Here is a 26,600-nt window from a genome sequence, read left to right on the forward strand (position 1 = left end):
GGTTAGTGGAGGGAGAAGGTACAGAGACAGACCCACGTGTAGAGATTTGGGTTTGTGATGACCCATGAGAACCAGCTCTCTCCTCTTTACCAAGACCCCTCCCATCCTGCTGAGGATCTAAGGTCACTCCAGTTCCCAGCTGGGCATTTCCCACAGAGTAAAGAGCAAAAGACAAGAGCAACCGTGGTGAAAGGTCTATTTCTGATGATTGTGGATCTGTTATTTGGATTTCTGGATCATCTGTGGGTTAGAGGAGGCTGTAACTTCGTTCTCATCCCAACACCCTCATAGCCGCGAATTAGTTACATGCTACGGAACACGGTATCTTTCAATAACATATTTCAATAATTAAAGATGGTTATTCAGTCTTCCATTTTGATCTGATATTTCAAGGGTTGACTTGACGTTATTTTATTAAAATCTGGAGAATACAAATAAAATGTATTTCTACCCCCCCACACCATTCTCCACCTGCCTGTTCCCTATGAAATTGAGCATTTCTGGGAGGAAAAAAAAACCCATGGACCTTTTTTGGGTGGCCTATTAATAATGGGCCACTAGATTTTTCCAGACTCCTAAAGCATATCATTAGAACTCCAGTGTCCCATCAATTATAGACAGTGATTTTTATGAGCTTCACTGCAGTTTAACTCTGTGGGTGTTTCAGATTTAAACTGGAAGTCATAAGGCACATCTTCATGTGAAATCAAGTCATTTTTATCACAATATATCATTCAAAACTAATTCTCCTCAAAAACAAGCACTCAGGTTTATCAAATATCTACCTTCCAAACAATTTGATTCTTCTCAATGATATAAAAGATTATAGGCTGAATGCTAGCTAAATATTAATGAACAAGGTAGAACCAACCCTGGGAATTAAAAAATACTATCTTTTGTCATTTTTACTATCATGTAATTCTATATTCAGAATCCCCAACTTCTATAATTAAATTTATACTATATAAAGGGAATGCGTATTTTTGTTTCCAGATTGAGATTGATGAATTAGGATTTGCAAAACAGGCTAGATTATATGATGGCAATTTTCCTTGCAAAATACCAATTATACATTTGTTAAGTTTGCTGCTATGCTTTAATTACATATGCCACACTGGCTACACAGACAAAACTAGGACAACCTGTTGAATTTACTTCCTGAGCATTATTCCACCTTCTCATATTCTTTTCAATTTCAAGAGAAATGACAAAATAACATTTATAGAATAACTACTGTCTTCCAGGCCCTGTACTACATGTATACATAAAAATTATGGGTTTTTTTCCTTAGAAACATATGACCCTATGATCATTGAGATGCATATATAGCTTTATGTAGTTGTGGTTGATTCTTTTACATTTTTTATACTATTCTATTGCATGACAAAAGCCTAATCTGGGGCCAACTGGGTGGCTCAGTCAGTTAAGCCTCTGCCTTCAGCTCAGGTCATGATCCCAGGGTCCTGGGATCGAGCCCCGCATTGGGCTCTCTGCTCAGCGGGGAGCCTGCTTCCCCCCTCTGCCCCCCCCCCTACTCATGCTCTCTCGGTCTCTCTCTCTCAAATAAATAAAATCTTAAAAAAAAAACAAACCCACAGTGTATCTATCCAGTCTATTCTGATGAGCATAAAAATTGTTTCTAATGTGGTGCTCTTTTCACAACATTGTTAAGAATGTTCTTGTACGCGTACACGTCTTTCAGTGCACGTGTGTGAAATTACCAGGTGGGAGGGGGGAAGGGTCATGCCCAGCTTTCCAAGATGGTTGTTTCCGATAACAGCTGTTCTGGTTTACAGTCCTAGCCTCAGAGTGTGTACGTTGTTAATGCCATTTTAACTCTTTAATAGGCTTTGGGGAGCGAAAGGGGCTAAGCCTGCATCGTCACCGCCCGCATCTTTACATCCAGTATAGACTGAATGAAAAACAAGCACATCAGTCAGACACACCAGAATGTGTGCTTGGCGCTCCGTGGGTCTGCAGTGTGCGGCACGCCACCTGCGGAGAGCGCCACCCTCTGAAAGCGGGACAGGGTGCGAGGAAGGGCAGAACCCTTGGGTTCTGCAGTGAACACAACTTACAACGGTTGATCACTAAAGGTAGTTTGAGTTCACATAAGCAACCACTGAAATCTCAGCCTACTGCCCAATGTCTTCATGTTTTGCTCAACGCTGTGGTTTTATTTCCCTGTGGTGTCCTTAGTTGTGTCTGCTTCGACCCCTGGTGGACAGCTGCATTATCAAGGGGCCGCGGCTAGCTTCTTTGCGCTCACAAAGTGAACCCCTCACTCCAGGTCATCCTCAGGGTCCTACCCACCCTCCACGGTGAACAAAAAGGAGGGAGCAGCTGGGCCTTCGATTCCGGCCATTCCGGATCTCCGGCCATGCCCACCATCGTCACACACTAAGGGCTGCACAGGAGCTGGTCACTTCAGGGCAGTTAAGGGGTCATATTATTCTTATCGGTTTAGATGAATCATGGAACACCTCCAAATGGGGGTTGGAACTAAACTCCAAACATCACAGTGCCCGAGAAGGAGAGAAGGTGGTAGAGACTTCAAGGAGAAAACCCATGTCCACAATAATCCTGATTGTTCCTTCTAGGTTGCAGAGTCGGTATTCGATGGGAAATGGGGGTGAGTCAGGAGACGGGTACACTCCCCTGGGAAGAGGGCGGCCCATGTCTTTCCTCAGACTATTACTGGTAGCTTGTGACTTTCAAGTAGTTAATAATTACTGCTTTATTGCCTGATGGGGCATCTCAACATTCGAGAAAGGACATTGATAACACCTGGTAAATTAGACTAAAATTCAAATATCCTCAAGATGAACGACTTTAAGGTATTGCCGACATGCGTTGTCTATTTCTTTGCAAAGGAATGACCCAGCGGGACCCTGAGGCAGATCACGGGGAATGTCACCTGAATCCTCCCACGACCCTCTCCTGCCCCCTCCAGCCACAGCCCGCCTCCACACATCTCACAGATGGACGCACGGTGACTTTTCCAGGAGGACCACAGAATGTGGGAGAAATTGACCGTCTCTGGTCCCTAAGAGACCTCCGGAAGAGGAGAAGTCTTCATGGAGGCAAATGAGCCTCCGATGTGTTTTTTCTCGAATGGACTGACTTATTTAAAGGGGACAGAGTGTTTGTGAGCAATGTGCACTGACCTATGCTAGGTCCTAGGGCAGCGGCACTCCACGTCCCTTCTCTAGTCAGCCTGGCCCAAGAGCACGTGAGCCTCGTCTTCACGGTTTTCTGCCCAACGGTTTACTGCTCACACCTGCCTCTGAGTTGCAGGAACCACGTCCCTTGAGGCCCCGGAATTTTGATCCCCAGTTAATGAGGGATCTAGGTAAGTCGTTGGGCTATTTCTTATCTCGGATGGAAACTTCAGGAATCTAATGCGATGGGTAGCCAATCCAGGGCCCGTAGAAGACTTCGGTCGGCACAGGCAGGATGAGAAATGGACCCAGATGTAATCATAATGCTTCATTATCCTGACTTGCAAAGATAATTCATTCGTGTGCACTGAAAACTCTCTCTTCTAAAACAATTCCGAGAATATGCCCAAGTATATAAAATGGTCCCAGCTTCATCAATGTCTCCCTCACAAATGTTTCAAGAAAGAATCGTAATAAATATGTCAGGGAAATTCATCACGGCAATCACTTTTCATTTTCTTTTCCTTTTTATTCCTACTGTAGCAGTTAGAAATTATATTTATTTCTTTTCCTCCAAGTCCAAGGTTATGAGGAGACCTTAGGTTATGATCCAACCCATGGGGGAAGCATCTTTCTTGAAAGTCAACATCTTTCCATCAAAATCCAAATGGAAACCCAGAGGACCAGTTGGTAGAATTAATCAACCTAAAAAATCATATTCTGGGCGCCTGGGTGGCTCAGTGGGTTAAACCGCTGCCTTCGGTTCAGGTCATGATCTCAGGGTCCTGGGATCGAGTCCCGCATCGGGCTCTCTGCTCAGCAGGGGGCCTGCTTCCCTTCCTCTCTCTCTCTGCCTGCCTCTCCATCTACTTGTGATTTCTCTCTGTCAAATAAATAAATAAAATCTTTTTTAAAAAAATCATATTCTGGACACACCATATACCTTTTTGGACTCACTCCCAATCTAGACTCTCTCTTCATCCATCCTTTAGCAGTGTAGTGAGACTACCCCCATACGCTCAGGGTTATTCACTCTCACTGGCCCCAAAGTCACTTCCCTCTTGTCATTATTGTGTCCGTTCAAGCTTTGCCCAAGTGTCATCCTCAGAACCCAAGATCTAAGGGGCAGTGGCAGGTGTGTGATAAGGACTTAGGAATGCATGGTGTTATGTGCTGTGCATTTGTAAAGATGGCACCAGGTAGACCTCGCTCCTGCTTTTATGAAGTTATGTCATGGGAGGATTCCGCAGGAATGTGTTTTGAAAATGCTGGGGTTTTGGTTTGCAAGACATGATTTCCTTTGGATTCACTGCTCCACTTCTCGAAACATTCATTCCCAGTTTCCATGAATGTTCCTTCCTGCTTACACTCTTTTGAAATAATGACCAGTATCAGCCTTTCTTTTGGACATCCTTCTAATTCTTAAGGTCCTGTTTTGGAGGTGGGGGTGTGGTTTCATTATTTATTTATTTATTTATTTATTTATTTTTGCGAGAGAGAGAGAGAGAGAGAGACAGAGAGAGAGAGAGAGAAAGAGCACAAGCATGGGGGAGGGGAGAGGGAGAGGCAGATACCCCGCTGAGCAGAGAACCCAATGAGGGGCTTGATCCCAGGACACCGGGATCCAGACCTGAGCCGAAGGCAGATGCTTAACCAACTGAACCACCCAGGCACCCAAGCTCCTGTTTTTAAAAGGCTTTTTTCTGAAATAGTTTCAGACTTACAAAATAGCTACAAACATAGGGGAGAATCCCACACATGCTTCCTGCATCCTCCCTCATGTACAAGGATAGTACAAGCAGCAAAGCCACGAAATTAATGTTGCTCCAGGACTCTTAACTGAAGAGCGTGTTTGGATTCCCCGGCTTTTCCACGACCGTCCTTTTTCTGCTCCAGGATCCATGCTCAAATCCCATACTGCACTGAGTTATTCACGATACAAATGAGTCTCACTCATCAGAATGTGAACCTTCTCTCCCCTCCCACAGAAGCAGCCTCCCAGGGCTTCGTGCCCTCCCACCAGCCCACACTTGACCTCCACCAAATCACCAACTATTCCAGCTGAATTCTTCCTACTGTTGTCCGACAATGCCTGACTCAGGCAAGCAAGTGTTCACACTCCAACTTGGAGTTGGAGTCCCCTATCTCCAACTCCCTTTTGACCATTTTGACCAACCCTAGAGTTGGGTCAAGTTGGTGGTCCTGAATCTCTCTCATGGAGCAAAGAGTCATGAACTTGCATGTTGACTGACTGTTCTTGCAAGGATTGGTAGGACACTCTTTCCTACCCTTGACATCCCTGAGCAGATACTGGAGGGTGATCTCACAATTCAAATTAACACCCACAAGCTGATGATTCCCACATCCAAATCTCAAATTACCTCGTCCCAGAGCATGAGGTGTTTATATAGACATGTGCAAGTCACAGGGAAGATGATGTGTGCCCCCACGTCTCCCTCAGTAGTGACACCATTATGTACCCCAATCATGCTGGAATACTGAGCAGTTCTCAGTGGGAATCCTACTCTTAATGGTGCAGGAGAGCCAATCAAGACACAAGAGTAGATAAATAAATAGGAATCATCAGGTCTGGAAAGTAAGAGACACAGTTGTCATTATTTGTGCATTCTATGATGAAACACACAGAATCAGCAAAACCTATTATTAGAACTAATGAGAGTTTTGCAAGCAACGGACACAAGGTTAATTTCTGAAAGTAAATGATCTTTCAGCAAATCAACCAGAGCCACCATTTCTAGAAGGTATCTGCTACTACATGACAGATACTCTTCCTGTAATATAGAAGAACTTTATTTAAGTTCAAAGGCCAACTCAACTAATGACCAAATTTCTAAATGACCATTTTGATTAATTGATTTCTTTCCCACTATTTACTATCCATTGTGGTGTTGGAATGAAGCGTGAGCTCAGAGTCCAGGTCTGAAGCCCAGATCTGCCTCTCAAAGGACGTTGGACCTTACTGTCTTACTTACTATCTCTGGTCCTCTTTGCAAAACCACCCCCTAGGACCACAGCTATGGCTAAGTAAAACAAAATACTGTCCTGGCAGTCACAGTGCTCTACCCATTAACCCACAGATAAACCTTCTCCCAGAATCACTTTCTTCCCCAACACCTTCCAAGGAATAAGTTTTCATTCTGCAGTTCCCAGCACTTCCCCAAGGAAGTTCAGAACTCTGTCCCACAGCAAATGTGCATTACTTATTTCTAACTCCACTGCCACTGTTGTCTAGACATTGCCCTATCGAGCCTCTATCAACTTTCTCCTTTATTCCTTGTGACACCACACCAGATGCACATAGTTTCTTTCCTCCTACAGCCTGAATCCCATGTCCAAGTTTCCTAATTTGAAGTCTTCTGCTTCAGACACTGAAATACATTTAGGGGATGATGAAGGAGTTCACTTTGGCCTCTATTTTGACTCTTCCCCCACGTTTTTTGCCATCTGGGTGCTGCCTTCACAAACCTCAGCAACACATCTATTCAGGGCAACTATTTCATAAAAACACTACAGAAATGAGGGCCTGTTGGGCCATTGAGGCAACAAGGCTGCAAAGGGAACAGCCATGCAGAGTGATGGAAACTCAAAGTTGTGTAGTGGCTGACAGATTCATCCAGAATAAGCCTTCAGAGTTTCCCATAATATCTCATACAGAGATAGAGAGCTTTCACGCTGTTTTCAAAGTTGGGTAAGATGTAGGCTTACACCTGAAAGTTCCGCCTGCAAAGATACATTTAGTGCAGCCATTTACTCAATCTACCCCTTAAGGTAAGAGCTGTAATTTCCCAGGGGGAGGAAAATGAACACCTATCTGCCCTCCTCGAGAAATGGGAACACTCAGCTGACTGTGTCGCCTGTTGCATCAAGTGGGAATTTCTGGACTTCCTAGAGGTCACCCTCCCCAGCTCTCCCCTGTCTTCTTTCTAGCTAGTTAAATGTCACAGTGACATTTCCTTGTTTGTAATAACACATCATTTGAACACTACGACTGGGTCATTTTGCCTTTTCCGTCAAGCTTTTTCTTGACTCTCGCAACTACGGCTCCACAACCCAGTAGAGTCTACAGTGTGAGAACTCCTATGATTTTTCAAATTATTAAGTGGATTCCACTGTGGGAAGAATCCAATAGATACTTCATGACGTGAGAATATAGCACCTATCTAGAAAGATTAAGTGACAAGATACTATCTTAGTGAACTCTAACTTAAAGAGAACAGGAGGTTTTATTGATAAACAATCAGTAAAGGGCATGGGTAAAGAAACAGAGGTTTCCTTTGCCTGTTTCTTCAAAAACCTTTCTTGTACTTATAATGAGAATGCTTTAAACTCCTTTACTCCACGGATCCCGTCGGACCTTGCAAGGCTTGGGTCTGCTAGCCCTCGACAGTGTCAGGGTCGAGCCACTCAACAGGCACAACTACTGTGAAGTTAATTATTCCCACTTTAGGAAGTCAGCACCAGATTTGCTCAAGAGACTTTTAAAAAACTCATGGGCTCCTCACCCTGTGGATCTACTCTCATACCTCCACCGTCAGAATTCTGTACCATCATCACGCATATTTACTGAGCATGGGCTAGAGGCAAGATTCCGTCTTCTGTTCTGTGCACAGAAGTATAGGTAATAATATAGACTTAGATCCCAGGTTTTTAAAAATAATATAGTTACATAGATTGGCTAAACATAAAACATGTTTAGAAATATAATTATAGTCTTTGCTGGACCCTTGGAGACCACCTAACACAACCAGGGTTAAGCAGAATGGCTAACTCTGGACATGTGAGCTGCCTGGTAATGGCCCAAAGCCAGTGGAGGTTGCAGCTGGCAATGGGTGCCCCATTGCCTTTTTTCCTATTTCAAGCCTCCCTTCTCAAGTAAATGGCACCGAAGTTTCTAATCACAATTCCAAGACATGTGAGACCATTCGGTGCAAACTACAACTTAGACCATTTTCCCAAAATGAAAGACTTGTGATGATGTGTGACGATTCCATGATAGCGCGGATTATGTTGTAAGGTAGGTATTACTCAGATGAAACAATGGAGCCTTCCATGTGAAGTGTGGTGTGAGAAGAAAAGTAGTAGCAGCATTTGGGGAGTTTTTTAGGATTTGCCAAATCTCAGGCTCCATGCCACAGCTACTCAATCACAGCGCCCATGTTAACGAGAATTCTCAGGTGACCCGTGTGCCCGGGAACATTGGAGAAGCACCCCAATGGGAAAATCTTAGTGAGAAGGGGGACGCTTTACCCAGGGGTACCCTCTTTCCTTGGATGCACATGAATCACAAAACCAATCGCAACATACTTCAGGTGTAAAGGAAATGAAACCATTCCACTTTGGTGAGACCACACTTGTTCTCGAGGTAAAACACAGTCTTGTGTAAAATGCTGTGACCCCCGCAGCCTCGCTAAAACCTCACCTCTGCCCTGGATCCTTTTCAAATCACATAAGCCAATGGAATACGACTCAGCCATCAGAAGCGATGAACATCCACCGTTTACATAGACATGGATAGGACCGGAGGGGGTTATGCTGAGTGAAATGAGTCAAGTAGAGAAAGTCAATTATCATATGCTTTGACTCATATGAAACATAAGAAACATATGAAACAGCGCCGAGGACCACAGGGGAAGGGAGAGAAAACTGAATGGGAAGCCATCAGAGAAGGAGAGGAACCATGAGAGACTCCTAACTAGAGGAAACAAACTGATCGTTGCTGGAGGGGTCGTGGGTGGGGGGGTGGGGGGATGAGCTGGAAGGAGAGCACGGGATGTGATGAGCACTGGGTGTTGCACGCAGTCGATGAATCACGGAACACTACATCTGAACTAATGATATACCGTATGTCGGCTCACCGAATTTAAATAAAAACAAATCACATTAGCTAAAGTACATTCTTCTAGCCCAGACACTGAGCTCAGATGGCGCTCACTCTTTCCATGCCTCACCAACTGGCCAGTGTTCTCAGAGACACGGATAATTACAAGTAGACAGAACCAAGTCTAACAGTCTCTCCCTCCCATCAGTTCCGACCCAGGCACCCAACCTGGATGTGCCAAAATGGCAGCCAAGCACCCCTACAGCGGAAAGCGGTGTCTAGACTATGAGTAAGGGAAACCACGGAGGGTATGAAATCACTCCTGCACAGTGGCCGTCACTCACCAGAGAGGAGGCCTCCAGGACAGAAGCTGGTGGGATTCTCCAGCACCTTCATCTTTTGGGTAGGGGAGGAAGGAAGATTCGAGCAGAGCCGTGTTGTCGGTTAGCACATGTCCAATGAGAACTTCACAGAACTTCACAGAACTCTTCAGGGGGCTCGACGTGGGTGTCTTGGAAGCAGAAGCAGTATCGACTCAGACCCCACCTGGACAAACTTTCCATGGAGAAGCTGAAACCAGAACTTCCTCTGGAGCAGCCAACGGTGAAGAGTGGTGTGGTCCCAGGAGCCCCCTGTGTCCCTGACGGTGCGGATGGAAAACGGGCGGGTTTCTCGTGGCAGAAATGGACCAGGGAATGAAAAAGCCAAGAGCCAGTTAGAAAGGCAACCACCCGACAGAGCAAGGTTAGGAGCAGAGGGTGACCCAAGAAGCCTGAGGACGAGGGACAGCATCACAGCTGGAGAAAAAGCCACCATCATCTTTCAAGATCCTGTGCGCTGGCGTCTGAAGACACTCCCTCAAAGCCCCGGGAACACAGACCAGCCCTGGGTAAGGGTCGCACCCAGAGACCTATTACCACCAGATCCCAAGGGCACCCACCATGCTGTACTCTGCCTTCACCCTCATTTCTCCTCCTCCTGAACCCAACCTTGGATCAGAGGGAAATGGGGAACTGGACGCAGGGAAGGACGGAGGGGACCCCAGGCACGGGCTGGCCCCAAAGCACGCTCTGGCTGGCAGAGAGGGGAAGCCTGTCTGAGAGTCGGTTTTGGAGTCGATAATGGATCAGGCGGCAGTGGGCATTTAACTTCTGAAATCAGACTGTCTGTAACAGAACGGAATAGGATGGGCTACGATGTCCTCCCAATCCGGGGACAGACCCAGCCAGCTGAAGATTCCTTTCCAAGGCCCAGATGGAGGAGAAAAAACAAGGGTGTTTCACAATGGCCCTGTGAGTCTACCATATTCGGTCTAACACTGAGAAACTCATTGGGGAGAAGGTGGGGTACACGCCTAAGGCTTCCCGAAGCCTCCAGGTGCTTCAGTATTATACAGCACATTTCTTGGAGCTCATTTGGTTGCAGGGGAAGAGTGGAAACCCAAAGAATGTAGCTCAAATTAACAAAACAAAACAACCACAAACAAAGGCATTATGCATGTAAGCAGAATTCTTGGAGCTCCCCTGGAGTGGGGGAGCTTTGCCCCGCCCCTCTCTTGAACCTGTAGTTAATGTTCCATCCCGCTACCCAATTCCAGTGGCCACAAAACCCGAGATGCAGCCAAATAACACACTAGTGAACCCAAAAAGTTTTTATTGACACTTCTCTGAAAGGCCAGATCCAACCCGGCAACATTTCTATTCTGTTCCCCAAAGTATATCTCCTGGCCGCCAGCAACATCATCTTTTTTGTCTTGTTCCCTTTTATCTCTTGCCACAAAGCCTCACAGATACCCTCCATTTTTCTGATAAATTCAGCTCTGGCGAGCTCTGTCCAATAATAACCTGGAAGGGAGCCATCACTCCCCTCCTGCTCAGAAAGCAATTCAGGGACTTTTTTTTTTTTTTTTTAATTCTCACTTATTCCTTTTGGGATATGAAGTTCAAATGCAAAAAAGCTTACCAGAAATCTGTTCAACAAAAAAAGAAAAAAGAAAGAAAAAGAAAAGGTTTTCGATGGTGGACATGGGGAAGGAGAAGGAACGCAGGAAACCTCGCTAGTCATTAAGGGCGTCTCTTCGTCCCTGTCGGTCAGCCAGGGCGCTGCGTCTCAGAACAGGGAGGCGCTGCTGGGAAGTCAAAGGAAGCAGAGACGGGCTCCGGGTGAAGCGGAGTGAAGCCGCGTCGAGGTGGGAGTCAGCGGGCTCAGGGCCTCTCATCTCTGACCCACGCTCGCCCCCAGCCCTCGCTTTCTCTCCGCGGTCACCCCCGGCTTCCCGCGACCATCCAGGGCGGCCAGCGTGCCCTCCGTCCTCTGCCACTATCTCTGCATCTCTTGGTTCAAATTTCCAAAGACACTGTTGGGCTGGCCTGGCTCCGCCTGTGGATTTCCTCCCGCGGGGCCCGAGGTTAACCCTGGTCCGATGGGCTGGATCCGGGGGAGGCAGAGTCCGGCGTCCAAGCAGGAGAGGCAAGGCTGTGGGCAGGGCCTTTCTTGTAGAAGAGAAATGGCCCGTGAGGCAAGGAACCCCATCTCCATTCCAGGGACCTGCAACTGGCGGCCGAGGAATGAATTAAGGAAGAAACGTTGCAGACTCCAAGAGCCGGAGCGGAGTGGAAGGAGACAAGCTTTGCTTTATTTCTGTCGCTTTCGGGTCGCGTCCCTCTTTGTGATTTCTCAGGCTTCTATCACACAATGCTAAGCTGCAGGGGCCGGATACTGGAAGACACTAGAATCTACTCCCAGTGGTCACAAATAGAGGTCACCAGGGTTGGGGGATGCCTGGGTGGCTCCGTCCTTAAACATCTGACTTCAGCTCAGCTTCAGGGTCCTGGGATGGAGCCCCGCCTCAGGCTCCCTGCTCGGCAGGGAGTCTGCTTCTCTCTCTCCCACTCCCCCTGCTTGTGTTCCCTCTCTTGCGCTATCAAGTAAATGAATAAAATCTTAAAAAAAAAAAAAAATCATCAGAAGTAAATATAGCAAATGCTACATGGTAGGTCGATGGGTTACTTGGTTAGCAAGGATCGTGGTTATCACTTGGGGCAGCAGAAAAATTCCGTTGCATGAAGCCTTTAGTTTGCAGGCTATTTCTAGACCTTAGGGACATAACGAGAACAGGAGGGAATGAGTCTGTGGGAAGTAGTCCCCAGTGAACCTGAACTGACCACTCTGTTCTCTGACCACGATCCCAAATCTGGCTTTATTCCTGCTTTAGCACCCTGGGTGTCTCATTCTGTGGCTTCCTGTCCCATCTGTGATGACCCCGTCTATCTAAGTCTTCATAGGAAGAAGTCCAATGCTTACAAAACACATAAATAACACTTAGCATCGAGGAAACTAATAGATAGGCTGAAAGAAGCACGGGTTGCAGCTTACTGAATAAAAGATTCAATACTATTCATTATTGACACATTTTCAGTTCAAAAACCTTTTCTGTTTTACTAGCCCAGTGACTGGAAGTGACTTGCATGTAGTGGCGTAGCCCCATTTCTTCAGTTAAAAAATAAAAAGAGGACTAAAAACATGCCCATCTACTTCAGCAGCTGTCATGAGATACGATAATAGTCACGAAAAAGTTACAACAAGTAGGGGAGAATGGCATACAAATTGATGACTGTCCCCTTTCAGGTTGAAAGTTTATGTCAGATAAGCACAGTATGTGTCCGTTTCATACTAAAGTGTGAAGGACTCCCCTGGCTTAGGGTTTACATTAAGCACATTTTATTACAGAATTGGTTCTGATATCTATGCCCTGGAACGCCTTCATAATGGCACTCACTCTGCCTATGGCTTGTTTTCAGGTTGGAACATCAGCAGGGAAGAGGCGGACGGGGGTTTGAGGCTTAGTTTTCAGAGAGGGATGGAGGGTGTTGGGGCGGGGGAAGGCCCAGAGACTCAACCCAAACAGAAGGCACAGTTCAGCTAATTCTCAGATCCTGTCTACTGAGACCTTACACTCTCGCTACCTCAATAAACAATTCTCCACCAGATGGGCTTTCCCACATTTTAACTCACATATTTAACTCACATATGCAAACTATTTTAACACGGGCCCAGCACATCTTCATCTTTTTTACTTTATAAAAGATGCGAACTTGTTCTGCTGTGTCCACATTATGCCAGATACAATTTGTAATTAGACAGCAACGCCTAAACATCTTTGATCTCTTAATACTGCATTTGCAATGTTCCTAAAACAGACAGAGACATTGAAAGGACATGCACATTACATGTGGAATGAAGCCAGTGCCGACCCCCTCAGACCCTATGGATGTGGGGACAGGACCACCATGGAGCTGGGGAGTTTCTGCCCATCTCTGCTAACCACACGCAGATAATCTGGGCACTTAAAAATAAGATCAGGGTAGGGGTCTATGAAATTCCAATCAGTCTATTTCCTTCACAAGGTACAAGATGTGAGATAATTACAACACAGCATTTGAGGAACAGCTTTTGACTTCAAAAGAAGTAATCCAGCAAGTTAAACCGGAAAAGCAATTACTTACTCACTTACTGCCCTCTATTCCTGGAAATTTAACTGACACATGAGCTTATATTCGTTTTATGTATTTTACTGAGAAAAAAAACGAAGACAATTATATTTTTTTTAATCAATAGAATATAAAACCAAAATAACATAAATAGGTTTTCACTAATATCCTGGAAGTCATTAAAGCAATTTGTGTTTTACGCATTACATTAAATATTCTCAAGTTCTTTGGAATGATTTCGGTTCTGGGTAGTAAAAAGAATCTACATTTTTTTAAATTCATATGGGTTCCCTTTCCTATTTCTTTCCAAAATGAGGACCAAACAAGTAAGCCCCTGTTGAGCATGAAGGGCTCAGGTGAGTGAGACAAGCTGTGACCAGGACGTGCTCTTAGTCACATTAAATACCAGTGAAGGGCCCTCTCGGCTGAGTCGCTGGCCTGCGTGATGTGCAAGTGTACAGAAGACGGGACCCCCAATCTGTGGTCCGACGGAGTCAGAGCATGGAAGAGCCCAGGGTGACAGGAGGCACCGGGGACCGGGAACCAGGGAAGGAGAGTCGTGTCCCGGCTGTCTCGTTAACGCGCGTATTCCGCTGGAGCTCAGTTTTCAGGAAATGCAAGGACAGAACAAAATGACCTCTGAAGCTAGATCCTGTTTTAAAATATTACGTATGAGGCCCGGAGGACCACGTGTCCCAGGACCCGGGCGCTGCCACGGGAGAGCACAGGTGTCCGTGGTCGGGATTAGGGAAGCTGGGGAGGCTCAGAACAGGTAGGTACGGGGATGAGAGCAGGTGGAAAGGTCTGACACTGATTCAACCCAAAAAGACACACTGAGGAGTGAGTCAGACAACCATGAATCAAGATGGAAACCCACTGGAGCGGAATCTTAAGTTCTGATGGCCCGGCTGGCGGCGCGGGGCTGGGGGTCTGCGGGGTCTGCACTGATGGGTGACGGAGGACACGTGGAAGGACACACCAGGCCTGACCCTTATGTCCTCAGCAGCTTGTGGGGCCGTGGCTGAACTCATTGTTCAGGGAAAGCTTCTCACAGAGGGGGAGCCGGTGACTAAGCTGCATCCCAAAATCCAGAGGAGAATCCCTTAACCCGTGAAAATGAGGAGGCGGCTGCTTAATTCCAGAGAGGATCCGACCGAGGAAGAGTGTGGGAGGGGAGGAACTGCCTCGGCTGTCCTAGTCAGGAGGACAGGGCAGTGTGGGAAGGACGGGGAGACAGCCCGGAGCAGGGGTAGAAAAGGCCTCGGGAGAAAGAGAACCTGCCGAGCTCTCAGACCGCTTTAGCAACAGGGGAAGTTTAGAGACTGTGACGCCCAGGGGAAGGAAGAACAGCTCGCCCGGAGGAGACGGAAGACTGGGAATCGTGGGAAAGAGAGGGGCACCGATGTCACAGAGTCCTGGTCAGAAGGAGGCTGAAGGTCAAAGCAAGGTCGGGAGGTCCCACCTGGGCTGACCCTTGCTTCCTGGATGTAGTCAGTCTCGAAATGCAGAGGGACATTATATTTTGAACTAAAGATTTAGGAAACTGAAGTGAGGAGTAAGTCTAGCGACTGTTGTGTTATCCTAGGAACCTGATGTCATTCGTTCTAAGGCCAAAGGGAGTGAAACACCCAACCACCGAATCCGAAGCTGCCCACTGAACTGACGGAGGAAGAAGATGGGTCGAGTCAAAGCCGCCACCGCACGTAGATGTCTGTGCGAAACACAGAACAATCTCACAACCGGAGAACAGCCCACACGAGCAGATTCTGGAGGGGGCGGAGTTTGAGGCAACTACCCCAAACTCTAGAATGTGGAATGCAGGGCATCAGTAAGAGAGCCTGACGTTCTGTGTACAAACAGTGCCCACGTCTCTGGGGCCCTCCTGAGCTACCCAAGCTGTGGGGAGAGTCCAGGAGGCCTAATCGAGGATAAGAGAACAAAACTCACATGCGAACCGCCCCTCTCCCTCACCGGCTCACACAACATTAATAAACAATCTTGAGAGAAACACAGCAGAACCCCTGCATTCAACAGGCGCAATGCCCATGATAAAATTCACGGTCGGTCGACAGACAAAGAGATGCAAATGTGACCCACTCTCAAGAAAGAGACACAACCAACCCAAACCAGTCCGGAGATGACCCAGACGCCAGATCAAGAGGACACAGATCTCAAACCCGCTACTGTCAGCACGCTTCAGGGGCTCAGTGAAGCGAGTGCCTTCGGCTCCGGTCATGATCGCCGGGTCCCGGGATCGAGCTCCAGGTTGGGCGCCCTGCTCAGCGGGGAGTCTGCTTCCCCCTCTGCCTCTGTGATTGTGTTCATTCTCCCTCAAATAAATAAATAAAATCTTTAAAAAAAATTATTTATTGTCATGAGACCGGTTATGTACAGGGAAAAAGTATTTCTAATAAAGGGAAAGTCTGTAATCCCAGTGGGGAAAATGGAAACTATTAAGAAAAGACAAAGTAAATTTTCTAGCATTAAAAACACAACATCGGAAATAAACATGTGGCTGTGCCCAAAGTCGGATGGAGAAGCCAGGGGAAGGGAACTCGAGGAGACGGACACAGCCATGAGCACACGCGAGGAAGACAGGGGAAGACAAGTGTGGACGCAGCGGCGTCTCAGACCCGCAGGACCAACGCGTCTGACTGCGCATCACTGTCTCCCCAACAGCTTACGAGCAGGACAGAAGAGACACCTGATGTCACCACACACGGTGCATCTAATGATCCAAGACGGTCTACGAAGACTCAGCAAGACTGACACGGAGAACAGCACGTCAAGGCAGCCAACCCCCAGACGCCAGAAACCAAAGATAAAGGGAAAGTCTCGTGGCCCAGGTGATTCAAGGACTGATGACTCAAATGACAGCTCACTTCTGGGGGGGTGGGGGGAGAAATCAACACCGGACTTCGGTGAGACTCCGTCCTGAAGGTACTGAGAGAGAAACCGAAGTCTGATCAACTCGGGATTCTAGAACCAGAAAAACATACCTTTCATCACGAAGGCAGAGTGAAAATGCAGGAGGGTCTGGCCACGATGACTTCACCAAAAAATGCATTCCTATTGAACTAAAATGGCTCAGGTAATAATCTTTTTTTTTTTTTTTTTAACATCCTAAAGGAACCATGACAGAGACCCAAGCCAAACCGAGCCCACAGGCCAAATGTCTGCTATCCCCGGCCCCGCAGTGAGTGAAACACTAGCCGTAGGAGGCAGAAGTACGTGGGGGTGGAAAATCAAATTCATCAGAAAGAACATAAAATACTTGATTATTGTTAGTTGGAAATCTTAGGAGCTTCCAGGGTGTCATCGGAAACCGCACCCCCCACCCCCAGGCCCCACACTCGGAGGGCAGGGAACGGACTAGAGGGAGGAAAGACCAGTCCAGAGGGTGGCCGGTGAGGGGAGCAGGGGAGGTGCGCAAGAGGGGCTCACGCCACAGACCGCCGCTCACACCCTCCCCCCGGAGCCCCTCAGGTGGCAGCATCCCCTACAACCTCTGAGGGTCTCAAGGACACCTTCCTCTCTCAAGGCCTAGACCTAGGAATCAGCAGGAACATTCCAGGCTTAGGGGGAGGGGGCCGCCTCTGGGTCAGCCCGGGATCCCGTCCTCCGGGTGACACACTCTCCCTCACCTGCCTCCAGGGAAACAATCAAAGTGAAAGCACCATGGGGTTATCAGTAAATACATGTTTTAAACATGAAAGTGTATTTTCCTCCAAATATGCATGACCTTAAAGCTGTAATTTACCCTGTGGCAGGAGCAATGGCTTTTATGCACCTCACTTTTCCACTTCAGAAGGTGATGAAGAGAAGTATTCCCGCTGGTGAGGCAGTAAGTTACCAGCTCGGGAAGAGATTTCATGGTAACGTGTTTTGAAAACAACAGATTCAAGAATAATTCTGGAATACGTGAGCCACCGCGTATTGAAGTTTAAATGGTCTATTCTGCAATCCTGAGTAACCAACACCTTTTCACCATGGAAGACTTTAGTATCTTTTAGAATATGAAAAGAGAAAGGCAAACATTTTGTGTAAATAATAAAATGGCCGCTCTTCTTTTTACCAAGGTTATATTGGATTTGGATAAATCGTTGTACAATGGTACATAACTTTTCAAAACCAGAATTTGAAACACTCATATTGTTTAGTGATATTATCACAAAATATATCCATTAAGCACTCAAAAAAAAAAAAAAAAAAAAAAAACCCAAAACCCACAAAACGCCATGACTGTCGAAAACTTCAGTGGAAAATGCAGTAAAAATGAGAGTCATTTTTTCTCCTTATTCCAAGTTAATCACATTGAATAGTTCGGTAGATTTCCTTGCTATCTTCTTCCTTCAGATACGTATTTCTATATAATTAGTTTCACAAACTGTATGCCAGTTTGTATCAGGAAGGAAGGGAGGGGGGACGAGGGAGGAAGGGAGAGAGGGAGACAATTCATAAATTTCTAGAAAGTATCATACTCCGAACATCGGCAAAAGCCAGCAAGGCCCTCTGGACACAGAGCCTGCCACTGGGGAACTACTCCACGTGGGCTGCGCCATCGGCCTGCGGGTGAATTCCAACTGCGAGGTCTCAGGTATTTCCAGAACAGCCCGAGGCATTGGCCAGAGCTTGACTAGCACTTGGGGAACAGCGGTCACTGCGCCCAACGCCAGACCAACGTGGCAGACACGAGTGCGTCATCCCACAGGGACGGTTTTCTATCCCAAGCCCACGTGACCATAACTTCCGGAATGACCTTCTGGGAGCGTCTGCTCCTGACCATCTCAGGGGACCCCCCCGGGGGCGTGGCTACCGCTGTGATCCTTGGCAGCCATAACAGTGGGCCCCTGACCACCCCCTCCACCAGCAGTGATGGCTAAACCCAACCACCCAGGAGCCACCGGAAATCACAAAGACAGTCGATGCTTCCGAAGAACGAATCATCATAATGTGTCAAATACCAATGGCGGTCACCGTGGTCGCCCAGCGGGAGAGACACCATGCATGTGGGGCCAGTGACCCTTCTCCTCAGAGGGGGAGGCCCTTCTTTCCTGAAAGTCTCCCACAGGGAACCCCCCATGTAAAATGGAAACAGGCTTATTCCAATCTCCTGATGAAATAAACCTGTATTACTGAGTTCTACGTTGCATCAAAAACCACCATTACCTAAGCCTCACGTGTTGTGTCTTATACTTTCCGGTGTCGGCTGCCCACGCCCTCCTGTGCTGTGTGTGCCTCGTTCACCCCATGCTCACTCGCTCGCCTCCCAGGATTCCCTCTCCAGCACCCCCACATCCCCACACCGACTCCTGCACACCAGGAGGCACACACATCGACGACTCCCAGGGCTTTCTACAGCACCAGTGGACTCTTCTTCAAGGAAGGGGATTGGAACGTCTTCCTTCCAGCAGAGGGACAGTAATTATCTCACTGTAGGCAACAGAGACCATCAAAAAATGTTAAAGCACGAGGTGGGTATGACCAGAGCTTGTTGTAGACCATGAAGGCAATCTCTAAGTTTATATTTGGATTCTCAGCTCTTGGAATTTAATCAGAGTGTACCGTGTTTGTTTACGGAGTGACTTCACCAAATCAGTGTAATTAAATGGACTATGCATTCGTTGAACACCTGCTAGGTCCATGCTCATGATGAACAGGTTCCCTAGTACCTTCTGAACTGTTGCCCCCTTCCCAGTGTTGAACACTTCCCAGAAAGTTTTCCTGGTGTCAATACCCTGCAGGCCAATTCTGCCAAGAAGCCACTTTAACACTGGAACCCAAGGCACTTTCTAAAAGAAATTATTGAATGATCTTCTGAACTCCACAGATGTCTCTACCACATACTCACGGATGCGTGAAACTTTATTATTTTTAATTTAAAATCTTATAATATCAGCAACTACATATTAAAAAGACATTTCCTACGGATATTAAATAAAGTAAATGTGAAAAGTCTAAGTGCTTGAATCATAGTTAATGAGCAAGGAGATCAGAGATACAGCCTGCTGATTGAAAAATTGAAAATATTTCACCCAGACCTGACTGGAGGGGAGCGCGCTGACTATCCCTCAGCTGATACAAAGGCCTCAGTCCAAAGCCTCACCTCACATAACTCAACAGACCAAGGGTTCCTTCCACCAGATGAATCCAGTATCAACCCTAAATCCAACTCCACCTACGCAAAACGTTGGACAAATGCAACCGTCTTCTATGAACGTGCTGACAATCACGTGTGTCTGCAAAAGACCAGAGCATAGATGCCCAGGATCATATCTAAGATCCAAAGTGCTTGCCTTCTTCTGGCTGTTTTTTGTTTGTTTGTTTATTTGTTTTATTTCGAAATACTCGAAAATATTTTACAAGTGCTGTCCACTAACACACGGATGGCTGCACGGCTTTCCTACAGAATTTCCTTGCAAACTGACTGCAACCTGAGGTGAGCCTCCGGGGAGAAGAAGAGTCCTATTGGCCATGGCCAAGCCGGCAGTGCTGCACACATGCCCGGTGTGGAACAGGGGCCCTCTGGGACCGTCTGTTTCTCTGCCTGTGCAAGCACACGTCTCCAAAGTCTTGTCCCTACACACTCTGGGCTAGCCTGGAGGTTCAGCAGCAGTCCCTCACCGCTGCCTGGGCTCCCTTCTCAGACCATCAGTAATTTCCTGGAAATCATTCCAGGCACGCGTGGCCCATTAAAGTTAATTAAGCACGTGCCGGTGACACCTAGGAGAGCGCGAGCCTTGCAGAGCCCAAAGCTCTGCCTGGGAAGGGCTCTTCAGCAAGCTCTAGCCCGAGGGTCCCCATTCTGATTCCCACGACCCGGCCTCCCGCCGCTGAGCTTTCCTGCCCCCCAAAACTCGGCAATCTGGGGGGAATCTCGCATGTGCCAGCGAGCCCACGGAGCCCCGGGCCGGCGCCCAAGGCTCTCCAGGCCCGGGGGAGCCCAGGCAGGTGCACTGGCCCGCCGGACTGTGGACTCCAGTCTAGGACGCACCACCTGTTCTCGCCGGCCGCCTTGACTCAAGGACCATTTCCCCCTCCCGCCAGCGGCCGGGATGCAGAGGGACCCCAAGCCCGCAATCCGCAAAACCCGCGAGGGTCCTGCTCGCCCGCGCTCCGCGCTCCGCGCTCCGCGTCTCCCTAGAGCGCCTCCGTCGCGGTCCCTTACCTTGTGGCCCTTCCCCGGGGGGCACCTGACGTTATTGGAGGCTCCCGCTGTTTGATTCATGTCCGGGGGAAGTTGGGGGCCCGCAGCTCCACCTTCAAAACTTCCCTGGCTCGGAGGGCGGCGCGGGGCGCGTCTTCGGGCGGCGCGGGGGTCCTGCCCTCCAGCCGCGTCGGGCGCAGGCGGCGAGTCCTCCGGCCGCAGGTGTCCGCGGGGCTGCGCGCGCGGGACGCCGACGCCCGCGGCCCCGAGCCGCACAGGAGAGGCAGCGGCGGGGAGCCCGGAGGGAGCGGGGGGCTGCGGGGCGCTCCGCCGGGCGCAGCTTTCCCCGGGCAGCAGTCCAGGACTCCGGACCAGGAGGCCGAGCGGACCCACGGGCGCTCTGAGCAGGGGTGCGGAGGTACGTGTCCGGCAGGGGGGGCGGGACCGCGGGAGCGTGGCTGTCGCACGCCCTGACGCCCCCCGGGCGGAGCCTCGGCGACGGGCCACTCGGGTTGGCGTCCGCGCGGCCCTCGCGCTCCGGCCGCAGCCGCCCGCCCCGCGCGCCCGGCCCCTCCGAGGGCCGCCGCCCGCTCCCGCCCGCGCTCCTGCGCCCGCCCCGTAGCCAAGTCTTCCCGGGCTGGTCGGGAGGTGGCACGCGAGGCTCTGCCAGGCGCCACCGCTCAGGCGGAGGCCGGGAGCGGAGGGGGCAGGCACCCGGCCGCCTGGCTCGGTCCCCGCCGGCTCCGGAGCTTCCCTGGGCGGGCGCGGCGGGCGCGGCGGGCGCCGCCCGGGCAGCTGCACCTGGGCCGGGTCGGGGGCGGGCGCCCCGGGCGCGCACGCCCCTCCGCAGCCCGGGTCTTTGCCGCGCGCCAAGGTCCTCTCTCCGTCTCCGTCTCCTGTCTCTCTCTCGCTCTCTCTTCCTTCGGCGCCTGTGAAGTCATGGTCTAATCAGGCAGCATTGGGATAGAGGTGGAAAACTGGCCCTTGGGAACCAAGGTAAACAAATCAGGGAAGAGCAATTGCTCCATGAAGACCGCAATGCAACATTCTAGACTCTCCAGTCTGAATTGTGGACCAGGAGCCCATTAGAACGCAACCGTCTTATTTAGCCAAATCTTGTTGGCTTTTTTCTGTTGTTGTTTTCTGGATGTGTCCAGAGAGAGCTGTTTCAGCTTGAATAGTCTGGATGGAAAATCGAGCCGCACATTTCAGTGTTTGTCCGCCCCACAGCCTCGGTTTCATCATCCACTAAGTGCGGGTAGGAGTTGGCGTCCCTGACCCCGGCCCGGTGAGAGCCTCACTCCTCCCGCCCTGCTGGGTTCCTAACAGAAGCCCCCTTTGAGAGAAAAAAGGTTTCACTCTCAGGCTGACCGTGCCCTATTTCTTCTGGACCCCCGCATCCAACTAGGAATAACGTACATTTGATAAAATGCATTATCCTCTTTCATGATTTTTGCCCCCCCGCCAAGAAGTTCAAGAGCGTCTGAGGATATTTCTGTCCTAGGAATGGGAAGGCTGGTTTGGGGGGCCCCTGTGTGAGGTGGTGAACCGAGCCGGAGGTGAAGCAGAGGCTGCCCGAATCACGGCTTGGCACTCCCTGGTTTAATTCTTTGGGAAGATTCATTTTAAATGTATTTTAAATCTCTGAGGCAGACATAATAGGGCCAAACTCCAGGTGAAGACACTGAGATCGCAAAGTCGTCTTATTAACTCACAGACACTGTTGTTCACTCCATCTTTTCTGCAAGTAGAAAAAAGTGTGGCCATCCTGAGAGCATGCATGGCCCAGGGAGTTTCTCGTCCGCAGGCTACTCCACTCTCGCCTCCAGCCGTTCATCAAAGCCACTGACCTCTTCCTCCCTGTGACCGCAGGGCTTCTGCCCCAGGCCCGCGCGGCCATCCTTCTCTACAGATTCCCAGGGCGCTGTGCGCTGGGGCCTCAGCTGTTTTGTGTTTCCAAGAAACGTCAGTGACTTTCAGTGTGTTCAGGTGTTTCTTTTTGGGAGGCTGGGAAGCAGAGAGGCTGGGAACGGTGGCTACGAAGCTCTTTACTTACTGCTGCTGAAACCCAAAGTGTGTTTCTCTTTGGTCTACGTTTTCCAGTTTCCTTCTTGTTTAATAATCACTCCCTCAATTTCTCTCTCTCTCTCCTGTTATACTGTGAGTAGCAAGAAAACCCTGGTGGTACCTTCCACACGGCTCAGAAATCCCTTTAGCTAAATAACCGAGCTTATTAGGTAACATTAGAAAACCTCTCCTGTTCGGGCTTAACTGCAGCCTGTGCTCTCGCAAGGGGTTCTGCCACTTTGTAATGCACATCGCGCTTCCAGTGGGATCCTCGGGAGCATTCCGGAAGCAGCCAACTGTAATCCACAGCATAATTTTTGAACCATTAATGTCAAGGCTAGAGATGCAAGGTAGCGTGGTCAGCTTTACCAATATGGCATCGTTTTTTGGCACCAGAATTCCGAGCTTACAGATCTGGCAATATTTCTGAGCGCTCCGTCTTTCAGTCCTGGACAAACAATGCTGTGCATTAGATCCCACAGTGTCAGGCTCCAAGAAGCAAGTAGGAGGGAGACGAGCGGAAGCTTTCTGATCCCCCCCCCCCACCACTGCTGGCTGTGCACTTGCTGCTCGGCAGGTGGTAGCTGCCTTCCCCATGCCCTGAGTGTCTTCTCGTCTCCTAATGGCCCTCAAGTCAGCAAACACCGACCACCCAGATTAGTGTGATAGAGGAGTTCTCCAAAGCAAAGGCTGGACAATTCGGCCATATTTCCCCACTCCCTTCCCACCAGGAATGAGGAAATCGGCAAGTCAAATATGATCTAGGTTTTGCCAAGCTAACCTCAGCGGCACATTATGGGCTCCGTTCAGCTGTTTCTTGGCTTAGCAATTGTATATTTTGCTCCTTCTATAACTTCAATTACAAATATAAAAACTCACAAGTGCTGGGGCGCCTGGGTGGCTCAGTGGGTTAAGTGTCTGCCTTCAGCTCAGGTCATGATCTCAGGGTTCTGGGTGCTCAGCGGGGAGCCTGCTCCCCCCGCCCCACCGCCTGCTGCTCTGCCTATTTGTGATCTCTCTCTCTCTCTCTGTCCAATAAATAAATACAAAATCTTAAAAAAAAATACAAGTGCTGATCGTTGGTATCTAAGGGAGGCAGACTCCGATTTCCGCTAACTTGCTCCAAAGAAGAAGTTCTAATGTCACTGTTGGGTGACCAACACTGTGAGTTGGTCTATCGGGTGAGAATGGCGATTCCCTGATGGCCCAGTGTCTTTCAGCTGTCCCTTCTTCACACCCTACTAAGAAGGCTGCAGAACAACAAAAAAGTTACATTTTGTGCCTTGTATTTCTATTGACTAAAAGTCATATCTATAATAATCTTTTTCAGAAAAATGGGGTAGTTCGTGTTTAACCACATGTGATGCCAATTCAGACTTTATAGCAGAGGAAGGCAGGAACACAAGCCAGGGACATTTTTAATGTGTGACTAAAATGCTGAGCATCTCACCTTCAGCCCTGGGTCTGAGGGAAGAGTGAAGTGAACTTACTGTAGATCATTCTTTCTCTTCAGTCTGGAAGCAGGACTGCGGGAAATGCATTCAGGTACTGAAGGATTTCCTATGGTGAACAGCCCCCGTTTCATGATTAATTTAGTTCTAACATTCATTAGTATTTACCTGCTGACCTTATCCATGGGCATTCTGTGGAGCTGAAGTTTCTGCAGATCACTCCTACCAAGCACATTTGTCCCTCGCATCAAGGGCAGTTCTGGAACACTCCTAAATTCCATAATGTCGTAAGACCATTTCCAGCCCCTCTAGGTACATAGTCTGAAAGTTCTGTGCCCCTAGGAACTGTGTGTGCTGCTCAGACATTTGCATGTACGCCGCGTACATGTCCCTGCAGGTCCGTCCAGCTGCACCTGTTGTTTGGTCACTTTAGCGCCATCGGCCATCTCTTAAAAACCAGCTGATTATATAACCCTGGGCCAGCTGTGAAGCATCCACAATTGCTTTTGGCAAACAGTGCCTACCAGTTCGAAGCTGTTGTAAACACCCGCTGTCCAGAATCCGTTCTTGAGGGGGAGACTCCTGCCATCGCCCCGTGACGCGTGCCTGGAGTGTGTCCCACACTGGCTCTCAGGGCTCCCTGGGCTTCCCGGGATGTTGGCTCTGCTCCTCTTGAAGCCTTAGCTGTCCTGACCTTGTTTTCTCACTCCAGGTGTGTTGGATCTTCCCAACTGATAGCACTGCTATTTATTTTAAGTTTCTTTTTTAAAATTTTTATTGTGTTATGTCAGTCACCATAAAATACATCATTAGGTTTTGATGCAGTGTTCCAAGATTCACTGTTTATGTACGACACCCAGGGCTCCATGCAATCCGTGGCCTCCTGAATACCCACTACAGGGCTCACCCATTCCCCCCACCCCCCAAAACCCTCATTTTGTTTCTCGGAGTCCATAGTCTCTCATAGTTCATCCCCCCCACTTCGAATTTCTCCCAATTCACTTTTCCTTTTCTTCTCCTAATGTCCTCCATGTTATTCCTTATGCTCCACAAGTAAGTGAAACTATATGATAATTGACTCTCTCTGCTTATCTGACTCCATGTAACCTCTTCCGTCCATGTTGATGCAAAAGTTGAATATTCGTCCTTTCTGATGGAGGCATCATACTCCATAGTGTATATGGACCACATCTTCCTTATCCATTCATCTGTTGAAGGGCATCCTACTCTTTCCAATTTGGCTATTGTGGACATTGCTATTATGAACACTGGGGTACAGATGGCCCTTCTTTTCACTACATCTGTATCTTTGGGGTAAATACCCAGTAGTGCAATGGCAGGGTCATAGGGAAACTCTATTTTTAATCTCCTAAGGAATCCCCACACTGTTTTCCGAAGTGGCTGCACCACTTGCATTTCCACCAACAGTGTAAGAGGGTTCCCCTTTCTCCACATCCTCTCCAACACACGTTGTTTCCTGTCTTGTTATTTTGGCCATTCTGACTGCTGTAAGGTGGTATCTCAACGTGGTTTTGATTTGAATCTCCCTGATGGCTAGTCCTGTTATTTTAACTTTTAAATAGTCTTCTCAGTCAATGCATTTCATAAAGAAATTGGGAAAAGGGCTATTAAAATCTCATGATGGGCTCTGATCGGGATAAATACAACTCCTTCGTTGCTAAGAGAGGGGGTTATCCTAAGGTGTCTGTATCTTGTTGAAAAAGTCAGCGGCTAGGGGTGTGTGACGTGCACAGTATCTTCACTTTGTTAGAACTGCCATGCGGAGCAATCCTGACTGTGCTCTGTCTTTAGAAGGTCCTTCTAAGTGGCCTTGATGCTGCGGGAGGGATCCAGAGTGAGGCCAGGTAGGTCTCCAACAGCACGTCTATGCAGCGAGGGCAGCAGGCTCTGTTGGGGCCCTGTCCATATCCTGTTGGCCATTTCAGGCCCTCCCATCCACCTGCAAGCCCCCGTGCGGACGGCGCTGGTGTGGACGGGCCGTGGAATCCATGCCCCTGCTGGGATCTTAAACAGCTGACCAGTGGGACTGCAGGTAAATAGCCCAGCCTTCAACAGAGGATTAGAGAACTTTGAAGGGCACGGGCTTCCCTGTCTCCGAGTTCCCCACGCCCACACGGCGACCAGGCTGAGTGCATCCTTCTCTTCCATGTCTCATGCCGCAGCCGTGAGAAAGTCCTGGTTGACCTCCAGCTACAGGGAGCCGCACTATCTGACCCCTGAGCCAGGCTTTGGAATCTAACCTTGTACTTGGGTGGCCGTTCACGCTCCGCCTCTCAGCCAGTAAGGACTGCCACGGGGCTGGTGATAAAGGCCTGCTCGTAGAGACCCAGAACCTCACTGAGGCCCCGAGCTTCTCTCCCTCACTCTGTCACCTGGGTCAGACTTGCCTGGTGGTCTGGTAGCTTCCAAAGCGTCTTCTGCATT

General features: G+C 48.9%; 1 protein-coding gene across 1 annotated transcript in view; it reads right to left on the minus strand.

The window, feature by feature from the left end:
- DPP6 (dipeptidyl peptidase like 6) overlaps positions 1-21,119 on the minus strand; it is an 850,942-nt gene extending 829,823 nt beyond the window's left edge. Inside the window, exon 1 of the mRNA XM_004766000.3 lies at positions 20,659-21,119. Coding sequence (XP_004766057.1) covers positions 20,659-20,718 — 60 coding nt within the window. The 5' untranslated portion in view covers positions 20,719-21,119. The remainder of the gene's footprint in view (positions 1-20,658) is intronic.
- Between the last annotated feature and the right edge of the window lie 5,481 nt (positions 21,120-26,600).

This window comes from Mustela putorius, unplaced genomic scaffold, assembly GCF_011764305.1.
Source record: "Mustela putorius furo isolate JIRA1106 unplaced genomic scaffold, ASM1176430v1.1 tig00000929_pilon_pilon_pilon, whole genome shotgun sequence".
Lineage (NCBI taxonomy): Eukaryota > Metazoa > Chordata > Mammalia > Carnivora > Mustelidae > Mustela > Mustela putorius.